This window comes from Benincasa hispida, chromosome 9 (assembly GCF_027475165.1).
Source record: "Benincasa hispida cultivar pf3 chromosome 9, pf3_genome.v1.1, whole genome shotgun sequence".
In the NCBI taxonomy this organism is placed as follows: domain Eukaryota; kingdom Viridiplantae; phylum Streptophyta; class Magnoliopsida; order Cucurbitales; family Cucurbitaceae; genus Benincasa; species Benincasa hispida.
The window spans coordinates 8941926-8956495 of record NC_143486.1 but is presented as its reverse complement, the minus strand read 5'-3'; the positions used below and the strand labels follow the sequence as shown (position 1 = coordinate 8956495).

The 14570-nt window shown below is 32.5% G+C and overlaps 1 protein-coding gene and 1 non-coding gene across 2 annotated transcripts; one reads left to right on the top strand and one right to left on the bottom strand.

The window, feature by feature from the left end:
• Positions 1 to 24: 24 nt before the first annotated feature.
• TRNAD-GUC (transfer RNA aspartic acid (anticodon GUC)) lies at positions 25 to 96 on the bottom strand. Its single transcript has one exon. It is a non-coding gene; the product is annotated as a tRNA-Asp (tRNA).
• Positions 97 to 1268: 1172 nt separating this feature from the next.
• LOC120086217 (putative 2-oxoglutarate-dependent dioxygenase AOP1) lies at positions 1269 to 4085 on the top strand. Its single transcript, XM_039042756.2, has 3 exons — positions 1269 to 1711; positions 2648 to 2975; positions 3614 to 4085. The coding sequence occupies exons 1-3, from the start codon at positions 1332 to 1334 to the stop codon at positions 3854 to 3856; spliced, it is 951 nt and encodes a 316-aa protein (XP_038898684.1). The 5' UTR covers positions 1269 to 1331; the 3' UTR covers positions 3857 to 4085.
• The last annotated feature ends 10485 nt before the right edge of the window (positions 4086 to 14570 follow it).

The window sequence follows — 14570 nt, the reverse complement described above, 5'->3', positions numbered from 1 at the left end:
TAGGAAGGAAAAAAAGCAAAAAATCGCCGTTGCCGGGGATCGAACCCGGGTCACCCGCGTGACAGGCGGGAATACTTACCACTATACTACAACGACTTGATATTTATACAATTGAAACGTTTTTTATTTATTATATAAAATTTTGAATTTCGTTGATATCTAAATATTGTAAAATCAGATAGGTTGTCTTCTAAGATTATTCGAGGTACACAGACCCAGACCATCACCGATATAAAAAAAAGTGAATATTAAGCACCATAGAAACATAAATAAATAAAAAAATGTATAATATAAGCAAAGTATATTATACACACACATGAATACAAAATCTCATTGTATTTTTTTTTAGTTAGATAATTGTGAGATAAGAAATTAAACCATTGACATCCTTTGAAATGATAATAGGCTTCATGTTTACTGTCTAAATTTATCAAGTAAACATAATGCAAAATAATAATAATAATAATAAAACTGTAATTATGGATACCCAATACGAAAATAACTCAATTAGTCAATTTTTAAAAGACAGAGGCTCAAACCCAATGTAGCCCAAATATCATATTATCCAATTTGACCAAGTTGGCTTATCTGATCGAAAGGTCATGATGAACATACATGACATTATTTATTGTCATTCTTTTATCTTTAAATTTAATTTAGGTCACACATCAATTCGTAACTATACTGTTATTAATATAAAATTATAATGACATAATAATTTGTAGTGGACCGAAATTTCTCATTTAACAATAAATTATTTCAAAATAAGCCTATGAATTTCCAACTCTCTTCTAATACATCTATTATAAAAAAGAAATATAAACATATTAATAAGCACATCACTGAATAAAAAATAATTGAGCTTTTCTATATTTATTTGATTGATTGTGGATCTATTAAGCCCTAGTTGAAATCAAGAAAAAAAATTTTTAAAATACAATAGTTTTTTTTTTCCCCTGATATAACTAAATTTTTGTCTTCATCTATTTGTCTAAATATTCAAGCACTATATTCCAATACGTATACAGATTTGCCCATGTCATGTTGATTTTGGTCATATTCTTTTATTTTAATAATCTTTTGTCAGAGAAAGCTAATTTAATTTAATTAATCAAGTATATTATCATATAAAAATATATTTCAACTAACCCCACAAATTAAATTTAACCTCAAGTCTACATCCGTGACCAAAAACACAATAATATATTTTTTTTCTTTTTCTTTTTCTTTGACGTTGTTTTAAAAACTTGTTTAAATTCTCTTACAAATAAGCCATCAAAACAAAATGAAAATTGGTAGCATTGAGTAAAGCTAAGGTCTTGTAGGACAGAATGGTTAATTCTGAAGCAAAAGCCAAAGTACTTCCCACTATAGATTTGTCAAAATTAGAGGCAGGTGGCACAGAAGAATGGGGTTTAGCATGCAAAGAGATGAGGCTTGGATTAGAAGAATTTGGTTGTTTCTCAGTGGTTTATGACAGAGTTTCTTTGGAGCTTCATAACTCCATTTTTGAAGCAACAAAAGAGCTTTTTCATCTCCCATTAGAAACTAGAATTAAGAACACTAGTGAAAAGCCTTACCATGGCTATTTTGGTGGATACTCTGTTCTTCCTCTCTATGAATCCATGGGTATTGACAATCCAATTGAGCTACAAGCAACTCAGAGTTTCGCTAATCTCATGTGGCCTACTAAAGAAAATAATCACTTCTGGTAATTCATTAAACACACACTTGACTTCTCTCGTCAACTATTTAGTTTCAATTTTATTCTTATGAATTCCGAAATGTCATTGAACTTCTATTTGTTTTTTGGTTCCATATAGATCATTGAAGTTTATAAAAATTTTAAAAGTTAACCAATCCATTAGATATAGAATTTAATTTAATCGCTTCAAAAAACCACTTTTAGCCCAACATAGGATGGAAGTAACAATTTAATCCATGAACTTTTTGATTTGTAACGATTTAACCCCTTTACATTCAATTCTGAATTTTAGTGCTTAACGATTTGTTCCACTACACTTTCAAATTTGTAACAATTTAATATCTATATAAAAAAATAAATGATGACTTGTTTTATTATTATTTAAAGGATGTAGACTTTTTAGCCTTATAAGTATATTGGTGTCATGCCTAATTAGTTAATTGATTGATCTACCTAATGCAAGAAATCTTATTAAATATTAACACAAATTTTTATAATAAACACTAAATAGTTATACATTTTAAAGTGTAAGAACTAAATTGTTACATATATAGTTCAAAGACTAAACTGTTGTAAACCAAAGTCTAGAGATAAAATTATTATTTCCATTGAAGTTTAGAGACCAAAAATTATATATATATATATGCAAAGGTATTGTAATTAATGTGTGGGGTGGGAGAATCGAACCTCAGACCTCAATTGATACCAATTTTATATTTAATAGGATCCTAAAACTTCAATTTAATGCCTATTAATTCCATGAATCTATATGTATGTATTGCTTTTGAATTCAGTGCATGATAAGAATGCAATGGATGTGTCAACCTAATTGAGATATCTGAATCCCTAGTGTACCTCATGATCCCTCTCTCCTATATTCACTTATTAAAAAAACAAAGTAGCTCCATGAATTTGTGAACACTGAGATTAATGATTTGACAGTGGAACTGTGGAACGTTTCTCAACGTTGGTAGCGGAATTGGAGAAGATGGTAACAAAAATGGTATTGGAAAGCTATGGACTATCGAAGCTTGTAAATGAGCCAAACATGGAGTCAGCCAATTACCTTCTTCGATGCTTCAAATACAGGGCGCCTGAGAAAGATGAAACCGATGTTGGTTTGCATTCCCATACAGATCTCACTTTCTTTTCCATAATTCATCAGCATCTCATTTCTGGTCTTCAAGTTCAATCACTTGATGATCAATGGATTGATATTCAACCCTCAGGTCATTGCTATTTTATTGTCATGGCTGGCGATGCACTCATGGTAATCCTAATTAGCCTCAATCCTTTTCTGTTTTAAGTCCTAATCGGATCATAAAAGAAATAAGTTTGTCTCGTGAAACCATGTGATTCTTAAAACATATAAATGTGAAAATATAAAAAATATCATTGAACTATATAATTGTTGGTTTCAACTATACTTTTAACTTTTAAGAATTTCATTTTGATCCTTATTAAAGTTTGAAGTTTATTTCAAAACAACTCTTGTTAAGCTTTATTTTACTGTTAAGTTCATACACATAAAAGTTTATACTGGTTTATGTGAACAAATCATATAAATACGACAAATAAAGACACATGCATGACACATTCGTGAAACATATATTATTATTTATTATCGTCTTCCCTCCTTTCAACCCTACATGATTGTTTGTTATTTTTGCTAGCCATGAATTTAACAAGAAAAGCCTTCAACAGTTATTTTCTAAGAAAAAAACAACTTCAAATATTCAAGGGTTAAAATGAAATTTTTATAAGTTCATGAGTATAATTGAAACCAGTCCCATACTTCAGGAGTATTTTTGATAATTTAACATTTCTAAAACGTAAATGTGAACTTTAAAACGTAAGAACTAAACTTATAATTGAACCGTTGATTGTATTATTATTGATGGGGTGTAGGCATGGAGCAACGAGAGAATAAGGTCTTGTAGGCACCGAGTGATAATGAGAGGAGAGGAAACAAGATACTCAATTGGGATGTTTTCATTCAAGAATGGGACGATTGCTGTGCCTGAAGAGCTTGTGGATGATGCCAATCCACTACGATACAAGCCATTTAATCACTATGATTTCCTTACCTATGACAAAGCCAAGGCTTCTCATCAAAATGTCTCTCGTATCAAAGATTATTGTGGCATTTGAATCAACAAAGCATCCATCATCAACAATCCTATATTTCACCTTTCCATAATCGTCAAATTTGTTGTTATAGGCTCAAAATTTTGAGTGGGATTCACTCATCTATTAAGCCTACAATAAAGGTTATGTTTCCCTTTCTTTCTTCTATAACTTCAATCGTATGTGAATTACTATTCATATAATTTGACTTTGATTAAAAAATAAGCATGTTCTTTGATAATCATTAGATAAAGTCTTTTTGCTCTTTCTCTCTTTACATTTTGGGTAATTCTTGGCCTTCAATAGAGTATCCATTAGTGTTCTTCCTCACATTGTGTAGCTTTTGTCACACTTTTGATTTCATATTCTTCAACCAATTCCAGAGATCCATATCCGATTTGTGTTTTTAAGTTTTCTTCCAATTCCTTTCCTTTCTCTTCAGTGGAGAGGAAACCAACTTTTTCTCTCTTCTAAAAGAGGACACCATTCATGGGCTTTCAGATTTTTCAATTATTTGATGTCGGTTTTCAACCGACATTGAACGTCAACTTTAATGTCGGGTTTTACTTATTTTTTATTCTCAAGTATCCGTTATTAAATGTTTGTCATGGTTTTGTTATCGAAAAAAAATTGCTTACACACGTGCAAATCAATAATATTTCTTTGTTACCTCTACATGCACAAAATAAAATCCTAATTGCTATAACAATATCTCAATAAGTCATAAAAGAGGAATTGAATAATAATTTAATTCCAAAACCAAGATAAAATATACTTTTGATCAAAATCAACTCCATATAGTTTAGACAACAAATCCTTACGTATCGACCATTTATGCATATATATTAATACGTTAAACAAGTATAGTATATATGCTAAGTTGTGTGCTAGAATTCGAAATAAATGTACTAAAAAATGGTTAAAATGTCTAAAAATAAGTATGAAGATAATGAGGAATGTCCCAACGATGCCTTCAATGATGCCAATTCTTGAAACCTAGAGACGTTTCTCTTACCTACAAAATAGGTAAACGACTCTTTGAACAAATAAGTAAAACACATCATATAATATTACCTTCGGTGAACAATAATAATAAAAAAAATGGTGATCCAAACAAAACAACATTAGTTTAATTCAATTTCTTGGTCTAAGCAATTTAGGTTAAAAATAATGATTAAAATGCCACAAGATTTGAGAATCAACAAATTAATGAAGAATGAATGATCTCATGAAAGTTATATAGTAAAACAAATAACTCTAATTGGTATATAAAAAAAGGGTGAGAACTTACTTTTTTGAAACTTTGTTGCGGTTAGAAACCTTGTTGCTCCCTTGAATTGCAAAATAAGGCTGATAAATTCCAGCGAGATGAGGGATGCATTCAAAGTGATTAAATCAGTAACACATAGACCTCCAACAATTCTGTATGGACTGAGATAATGAAAATTTCAAATTACCTTCCAATTATGGAAGTCTATCCCCTATTCTCCTAAAAGCTAATATTATATTATTCATATATGAGTATCAATAGTTACGAGGTAGGTTGTTTAACTTCCAATAAGATGCAAATAGAACACCCATATCATAAATAAAATTATCTCAGTACGTTAATTAGGTAGGTCTACACAACAATTTAAAAGCTCCCAGCTCGATAGGACAAGATCATACAACATAACTGAAAATAAAGGGCATAAAGACAGAAAAAGGCTCTTGATACTATAAAACATGAAAGTACCTTGAATCCTTCCAGACATTGAAGAAAAGAAGAAAAAGAAAAGGAGGGGAAGAAGAGAGATTGAAAAGAAACATCGTCCAAAGAAATTAACAGCTTAAAAAACAGATCTTCGACAGTCATCTTCTTTAACAACATCAGACGCCATAATCAAAACTCATTTAGCTCCCATGAACCTCACATTCTCACTTATCATTCTTAGTCTGTTCTACCTCCTCACCACTATCATCAGATTCACCTTCCTTTTCGCATATTAATAAGCTATTTGCTGCACTTTCACATTCCATTTATCATTAACACACAGATGAGAGACATCCATTTCTTTTTCTTTTCTTTTTTTAATCGCAAATTCAAATTCATTATTTTGAGAAAAAAAAAACAAGCAAGTACTCATCACCAGCTATATTTGTTAACAAATTTTGTTATATCATTCACAAGTTATTGTGACAAATATTAGTTTAGATAGTAAGTTCAAAGAAAAGACCAATTAATCAACAGCTTATACCATAGACAACGAATATATGTGTTCCAGCTTTTAGTTCGGAAACCTCACAAAGTTGAAGGCCTTCCAACCTCTTAAAAAAAGCAGCCTCTGGGTCCTTGGCCATTGTTAACTGCACTACCATGCATATTAATCAACCATCAGCAGAGAACAAACTTCTGAACTCTTGACAGAACATCCAATCAGACCACGATATCCGACCATACAATAAATTTGAAAAGAACAATTTACTAATTATGCATAGATGGTCTAATGACTAAAATATTTAACATTAACATACTGCATTCACAGTTGAATCCATCATGTATACTTGAAAGTGTAGACAATACATCCCAACATATGAAACCTTGCCATTTTTCTCGCTTTCCTCCTGTTCATGAAGATACACAAAATTTATTGTGAAGAGATAAATCAATCCCACAAGTATATAAATGGATTACAACTGAAAATTAAAAGTTGATGCATGTCCCAAGGGGCTTTTATGATAAAGTCATTACCATTTATACAAACAATACCTTACCAGTTATAGAAGACCTTGAATACTAAAAGTCCACAACAGTGCAACACCGTATAATAACTCCAGCTATCCTCTAAAATTCTAGATGCCAAAGCCCAAATGCAATGAATTGAAGAGGACTGCTTAAATAGGTATCATTTCAAAGGTTCATTACATTTAAACTCCAAAATATTTAGAAAAGTGCTGATACTAGTATAAGTTGTTTGTGTCAGTAGTGTTGGGAATGTCTTAAAACCCACAGGTCGTAATCATGGAAACATATTCTATTTATCAATAAAAGTATTATTGAAGAATTTATTTAATAAAAATGTTGTTGAAATTGAAATTGCATTATGTTATAAAATCCAATAAACGAATCTATGCCAATAGTATGAATAATATGACTTTATGTAGAGACATAAAAAAGGATCAAGTTATAGTATATAGCCAAAAAGGTATATAAGTATATGGATGAGATTGGGTATCTTGTCCTAGGGACACTGGATGCGACCTACTTTGTATACTGATACAAACGACATGATCCTGAAGTTGTTCATGTGGAGATATGCGAGTAGAGGCATCCTATGAAAAAAAGTTTTACATAAGACCGGGCCATGAAATAGTTACTTTTCTTTATAACGACCGTTTACTGTTAAAACAGACTATTTCCATTCAATAACCTAGGGTAACTCGATCTTAATCCTAAGCTAACTACTAACTCTTGTTTATTCGGGATTATCCTTTGATCTGCATAGGTGAGAGTAGTTCAAAACACTGCTCAACAAGCCTCCCATTTTGGGATAAGACCAAATAGATACTTGAGGACATAGTCTTGCAAGATGGAATTCACTCCTACACATTTTAGGGTTAGCAGATAGGTTGTTCCCTTAAGTACTGATTCCTGGTCTTGAACAAAGGGGTCTCACCCTCTCATGTCCGAGACGGACATAGTTTATTAGTTAGACTATAAACCAATTGTTCAATAGAGGATCAATGGGAGCTTAAGAAGTAAAATGTATTTACAGGGGTAAAACGGTAATTTTGAGCTAACTGTAAAATACGAACGACCTGTGAAGGATTAACTTACTGATCATGGTTAAATCAAGTGAACAAAAATATATCAATAGTGAGGAGAGTGCAACCTGCTTGGTTTTATGTCCTAAAACTCATGGTTTGTAAACAATAGAACTTATTCTGAAAATTCAATAACAACTTATTGAATTTATGTATTGCTTATTTCATTTTAGAAATCCAATAAACCTAAAAGACTCATTACTATTACATGAGTACTTGAACTTTATATAGAGATATAAAAGTGGATCAGGTTCGAGTAAATAGTCAAAATGATCTATAGTATATGAATAAGATTGAGTGCCTTATTTTGGTAACACTATCGAATGCAACCTACTCTGTAGTTGTTACAAGGAGTTGTAAAGTGCTACAGACGATGTGATCCTAATTCGTACATGTTATGACATGAGGAGTGGGGGCATCTTGTGCAATGGGTTTGTACAAGATCGGACCACGAAATTAGTCACTCTTACTTTATAACGTTATTTACTGTTTAAGATTGACTATTTTAAAGCGATGACCTAGGTAACTTGACCTTAATCCTGAGCTAACTACGAACTCTTGTTTATTCGGGATTATCCTTAGATTTTCATAGGTGGGTTGACTCAATAGCACTGGCTCAATAAACCTCCATTTCAGGGGTAAGACCAAGTAGATAGCTAGGGATATAGGATGCAAGATGGAATACGCTCTTACCCGCTTTTAGAGATAGTAGAGAGGTTGTTCCCTTAAGTGCTGACTTGGGTCTTGAACAATGGGCCCCACCCTCTCATTGACCCGAGAGGGATTCGGTTTGTTGATCAGATCATAAATCAATTATTCATTAGAGGATAGGGACTTAAGGAACAAGAGGTAATCTCAGGGGTAAAACAGAAATTTGACCCAACCGTTATTACGAACAACCTGTGAAGGGTTGACTTACTAATTATGGTTATATCGAGTGGACATAATATATCTACAGCGAGGGGAGTGCAACTATGGGATTTAATGGAGTGACCCATCAGTTAACGAATGGTGTTAATTCGGTATAATGAGTTTAGCCAATTAATCTCGGATCGTTGGAGCCCATGATCTGTAGGTTCGTGAGGTCCCCCTACTAGCTTGTAAATGGATTAGCTTTAGAGTAGCATGATAAGTTAATTTGAAACGTTCAAATTAGAATTAAGAGAACTAGTAATTATATGAGATATAATTACGCGTTTAATTTTAGAATTAAACGGAATTGGCGAATTAATTAATATTTAAATATGATTTAAGTCTTAAATTCATTAAGGTAGAATTTGTGTAAAATTAATTTAATATTTGATATTAAATTAATTAGAATTAATTAAATTTTTTAATTAATTATTTATTGATTTTATTTAGAAAATTAATTTGTGAAATTAATTTTTATAAACTTAATAAAGTTTTCATTTTCCAAATTAAAATGGATTTTGGAAATCAATTTTATATTTAAAAATTTTGGAAAACACAAATTTGAGAAAGTTGGTTTTCTCCAATATCATGAAATAGCTTGTTCGTTGCTACCGTGATTTGCTCTAGGAGTGTATTGTGTAAAATAAATTGGAGAAATAAGTTCTAAGTATAAGTGATGCATTTATGCTTTGATGTGTTTAAGTAATTGTAATGCGTTGGGACGTCAGATATATGCAACAGAATGCACACAACTCCTAATAATGACGTTCAAGTTTTCCTAAACCAGACCCAAGTATAAATCTAATTTAGGTTCCTGGTAAGTCCAGGGTCGAACTCAGGGATTCAGTTAACCAAATGCAGACCTCGCGTTGTATCTACTGTAGGGGTTTTCCTAAATAAATGTGAGAAATGTGTTATTTACACTAAATTGTTGTGTCTGTGCAAGAGATGTAAAAGAGTTGAGTAGTTAGTGATGGATCATGTGATAATGGAGTTTAATGTAAGTGGACGCATTGGTCTAAAATGAATATACACAAACTAGGATGTGATATGGATGAGATGGAGTGATCTGCTTATCTTTTGTTCATGCGTTAGACTTCATTCAACATTTCTCAATGCGAATAACATACAAAACATATCTCTAGGATGCATGGATCTAACACAGAATGCAATAGACACCAGTAAGTCTATCTCTAGCTGTACTAGGCGTCCTGCTTGATGCAGTTTAGTTATTATTTCGAACAATCTAAGTTAAAGACGCTTTTTACTAATTTGTCAAGTTGGCTTGAGTGTTGGAATGAAGTTTGGCATAAAGTATTAATGCGTTCAACATAAACAAGAAATAAACAATGGCAAGTATGATGGATCAAATATATGAATTTTATAAAGAAACAGAGAGTCTTTACAAAAGCAATATTTAATCAAATGAAGTGAAAGCGATAAATGAGATGAAGGAAACTGAGTCAAGCCAAAGAATACAATCTCTTGTATTTCTTTGGCTCAATCTCGTTGTGTACAATCACTGTATAGGAATTGGATGAAGTGTCTTTCTCAAGAGTGGCTTCCTCCGCTCCCTGACCAGCGGTGGTGGTGGTTCTCAACCCTTCTGATCGTCTAGCACCACAACACAGCTTCTAAGAACTAAAACTATGACTACAATATACAGAGAGTAAGGATCTTGATAATTTCTAAACTCTTGACTCTATAGGGACTTCATCTATTTATAGGCGTTGGTCACGTCCACTGGGTGAATGGGTAGCATCAAAGTCCATGTCCTGGTCAGTATTAAAGTTCATGCCCTGATTAGTCGCCTGACTCTCGGAAGCTTTTCAGACGCCGCCTGACTCTCGGAAGCTTTTCAGACGCCGCCTGACTCTCGGAAGCTTTTCAGACACCGCCTGCTGCATGGAAGCTTTTCAGACGCCGCTTGCTGTAGGTGCCCATACTTGTAAGTGATAATGTGACACAATCAGCCTGGAGCAATGAATCTTCTCTGCATTGAACTCCCTCCGACACATGGCCCATGCGTTAGAGCTTTTCCTACGGCATTTGTCTAATGCGTTAGCGTTAATCCTTGTGTTGAAATCCTGCAATACAATGCGTTAGTGCCGCGATATTTAGTAATAAAACTTCTTTTGCATGAGTTTGCTAATGTTTGAATAAATCTATGCGTTTCTATGCGTTTCTTCTAAAAATGAGGAAAATCTATCATTAAAAACCTTAGTTGTTCCAACTTAAGAGCAAAATTAACTTGTATTTCTATAAGTTATCATAGCTCTCATAACACCCACTTCATTCAAGCTTCAAATCTCCAAGCATGAGTTGCATCTCATGCATTCATATTCTTTGCATGAAAGTTCTACTGTAAATAGAGAAGATTGGAGTGGAATTGAGACATGCATCAATAGAGTTTTTGCTGAAAAATTTGAGTTGAAGAAGTTGTTCTTCAAGTGGGTTGTTGCAGTTAGTTCTTCTCCAAGTTCCCTTCATTCAAGCTTATTTTGAGTCCCACAACTCAATCTAAAGCTCCAAGAGAATAGTAAGGAAGATCTTGAGGTGGTTCACAACGAGATTTGGAGAAATTTTGCAGCTGCAAATTGAGATTGTAAAGGTTCTACAAAGGTATTGCTTGAAACCCTCTTGTTGTTGTATGATTATGCTTTATTTATAGCCAAAATTAATGAATTAGAATGCTTATTGATCCTTGTTGCTTCTGCTGCATGCTGATATACTCCTACACAATCATCGAGCTAAAGTGGTATGTCTCGATGGTTAACGAATATTGATTAATTCAGTTTAAAGAGTTTAGTTAATTAAGCGCAAATTGTTGGAGCTCATGATCTGTAGGCCCATAAGGTCCCTCTACTAGCTCATAAAAGATTAAACCTTGGATTAGAATATTAAGAGAATTTGAAGTATTCAAATTTGAAATTAGGATTTTAATTTGAAATGTTCAAATTCAATTTAAGGTTTGAATAATTATATTTGATATAATTAAATGTTTAATTTTGTTGAAATTAACTGTAATTGGAGAGTTCAAAAATATTTAAATAATGATTTAAATATTTGATGAGGTAATATATAGATTTAATATTTGATATTAAATTAAATTAATTAAATTAGTTTAACTAATTATCCGATTTGAGAAAATTCAATTTTGAAAATTGTGTTCAAAATTGTTAATTTGATTAATTGGAATTTGGATTTTTTGAAAATTCAATATTATAAAAACTTATTTTAAAATTGAATTTATAAATCAATTTTAAATATTAAGTTTTTCATTTTAAATCAAATTTTGGTTTTAAAATTGGATTAAATTAGCAAGTGGAAAAATTAGGATCACCAATTTAATGAAAATTGAAGTGACATCTTCCTTGCAATTTGAATTGCATGGACTTGCATTATAAATTGAAGTGTTTGACTTCAATTTGATGGGCATCCAAGCTGAATTCTAGAGAAATTTTGTTGCTTTTTTTTCCTCGCCAAAAGCCCATCACAATCCTTTTGATTATGATTTTCCACCACTCGTTCCAAGGCTGAGAATAGTAGATAAAATCCTCTCGGTGGTCTACTGGTGATTTGAAGGTCAAATTTGTGGAGTTCAGTAAGGATCAAGAAGAAATGAACAAAGGTTGTACTTTTGAAACCCTTTTTACTTGAAAAACTGTTTTTAAGCATGCTTTGTACTCAAATTAAGTGTAGTTAGTATGCTTATTGATTCCGTTCTTACTTTCATTTTATGTTTATTTACTCTATCAATTGGTATCATAACATGATTTAAGCACTCAATTAGTATCAAAGCATGATTTGAGTTTGGTGCGTGAAATTCTAGCAATGCATGTTTGGTGACTGATATGGTTTTTAATTCAAATTTGCCATTAGAATTCTCTTTGATTCATTTGTAATTGGCTCTTGGTTGAAGAGCCTTAATGTATGTTTAAGAGTCTGTAATTTTATTGGAGTCAATAGAGTTGTAAATAGACTGTAATTAAAGATTCAAGCAAGCAAGGTCAGAAGCAAAAACTACAGATTCAGCCACTTCCTTTGCAGCATCGTGACGTTGTTCTTAGAGCGTCACAACGTTGTTCATCCTGAAGCCCGAGGCGTTGCAACTCTAGGATGGAACGTTGCAATACTGCTCATCCTAGTCCAAAAATGTGCGTGCAATAGGACCGATTCGTGGGAATAGGTCGGTTCAATCGGTTTTGGCTACCAGTGGTCCAGTTCCACCCAATTTGGTCCAATTCAGACCATTTAGAGCATTGGGGGGCCAATTCGACCGGTTCGGGTCCGGTTCGAGTGGTCTAGAGGCACATTGAAGCTGTTTTTTTTTTACTAAATTATTTTATTTGCTTTTTTAGGATGCTAAAGCTGGTCCATATCGGTGTTGTTTAAATATTTTTTGCATGTGATGTATGTTATATTTAAATTAAACATATATGTATATATTGTGTCATATAGATTTAAAATCCCACAATAGGAAAGCATATTTCATGCACTGATATATATTATAAATTGGTTATAATATATATAGTATGCATGAGTAGAGTTTCATAAGGTTCATATAATTGTTATATTAATGTGTGGAATGCTTAAGTTCATATTATAGGCTGTCTATTTTTTCTTTATAAGAATTATAAAATGAATTAGGCATTTAAAATCTATAACAAGGATAAGATGCATGTTTATTTAGGATTAATATCAACTTTTTTTAATGGTTAAAATAGGTCGTTATCTTATAAAACACGGTTACAAACTCAATTGGTCTACAATCCTGTCTAACGCTAGAGGTACTTAAGTTGATGGTTTATGTAACACCTCCTACCTGGGGATTTTAGCTGAATTACTGAGCGTTGTTAATCAGTTTTATGGGCATGCATGAGTAGTGTGAGGTAATAAAATGGGTTTATCACTTAAACATCGTAGGTTAAATCTAAATATAAACAGTATACTTGGATAAACCACATAGACTTAGGATGTTTTTTAGCCGAAATATACCTAAGTACAAAAGATACCTAAATAATTAGAACACTTCAGTAGGAAATTAATAATATATGTGATATATTATTTTTAGCTCTCCCATCTTTAAGAGTTCCATGCTCGACTTTGTGTCATTTTTACCGCGACTGCTCCATTCGGAAAGTATTTACATGGGTCAATATCAAGGTGAATAGGGGAAGTAGTTCATAATAAGTGGGTGCAGGAAACGTGTCAATGTATCCTACGATCTCTTCCATTAGTTTGAACCATGTGACTCCTAAGTTGCACTTGTCGTCGTTTTAGGCGGCACTAGCTAGTCATTTTTATGGCGATCCTGTCAGAGGGTTGTAACATAGGATTCGGAACAACCCAAACTTCAGAAATGAATAGGGTTTCTTAGTTTTGGCTTGAACATTGTCTTTCTATTCGGGGGAATTTTCATACCATTTTATGAAATCTGAAAAAGGAGGGTCACACTTACAAGAGTTACTAAGTGTTAGTAAGTTCTTGACCGAAAACGATAACTAAATGACTATAGGAATAAGACTTCTTCTGAATATAGTATTTGGTTAAGAATATCTTGCGCTAGCGAAGAAGTATTTGACTACCCCTCGGTAGCATCTATTCTAACTCACTAAAGTATCGTTGCAAATAAATAAAGAAATACGGGTACTTTATTACTTTTGCTAAAATTGGATTTAGATGCAATTTACTCATAGAATTTGTTTATGTTTCAGCATGTCAAAGTCAATTATACAACTCTTAACCTCCAATAAATTCAATGGAGAGGAATATCCAAATTAGAAGACGAACATAAACATAATACTAGTAGTTGATGATCTGAGATTTGTTTTAGCGGAGGAACATCCTCTTTCCAATCCTAATGCAACTTGAAATGTTCGGGATATCTATGATAGATTGGTCAAGGCAAATGAAAAAGTCAGAACTTATATTTTGGCAAGCATATATAATGTGCTTACCAAAAAGCGTGAAACCATGCTCACTGTGAGGGAAATCATGGAGTCATTACAAGGAATGTTTG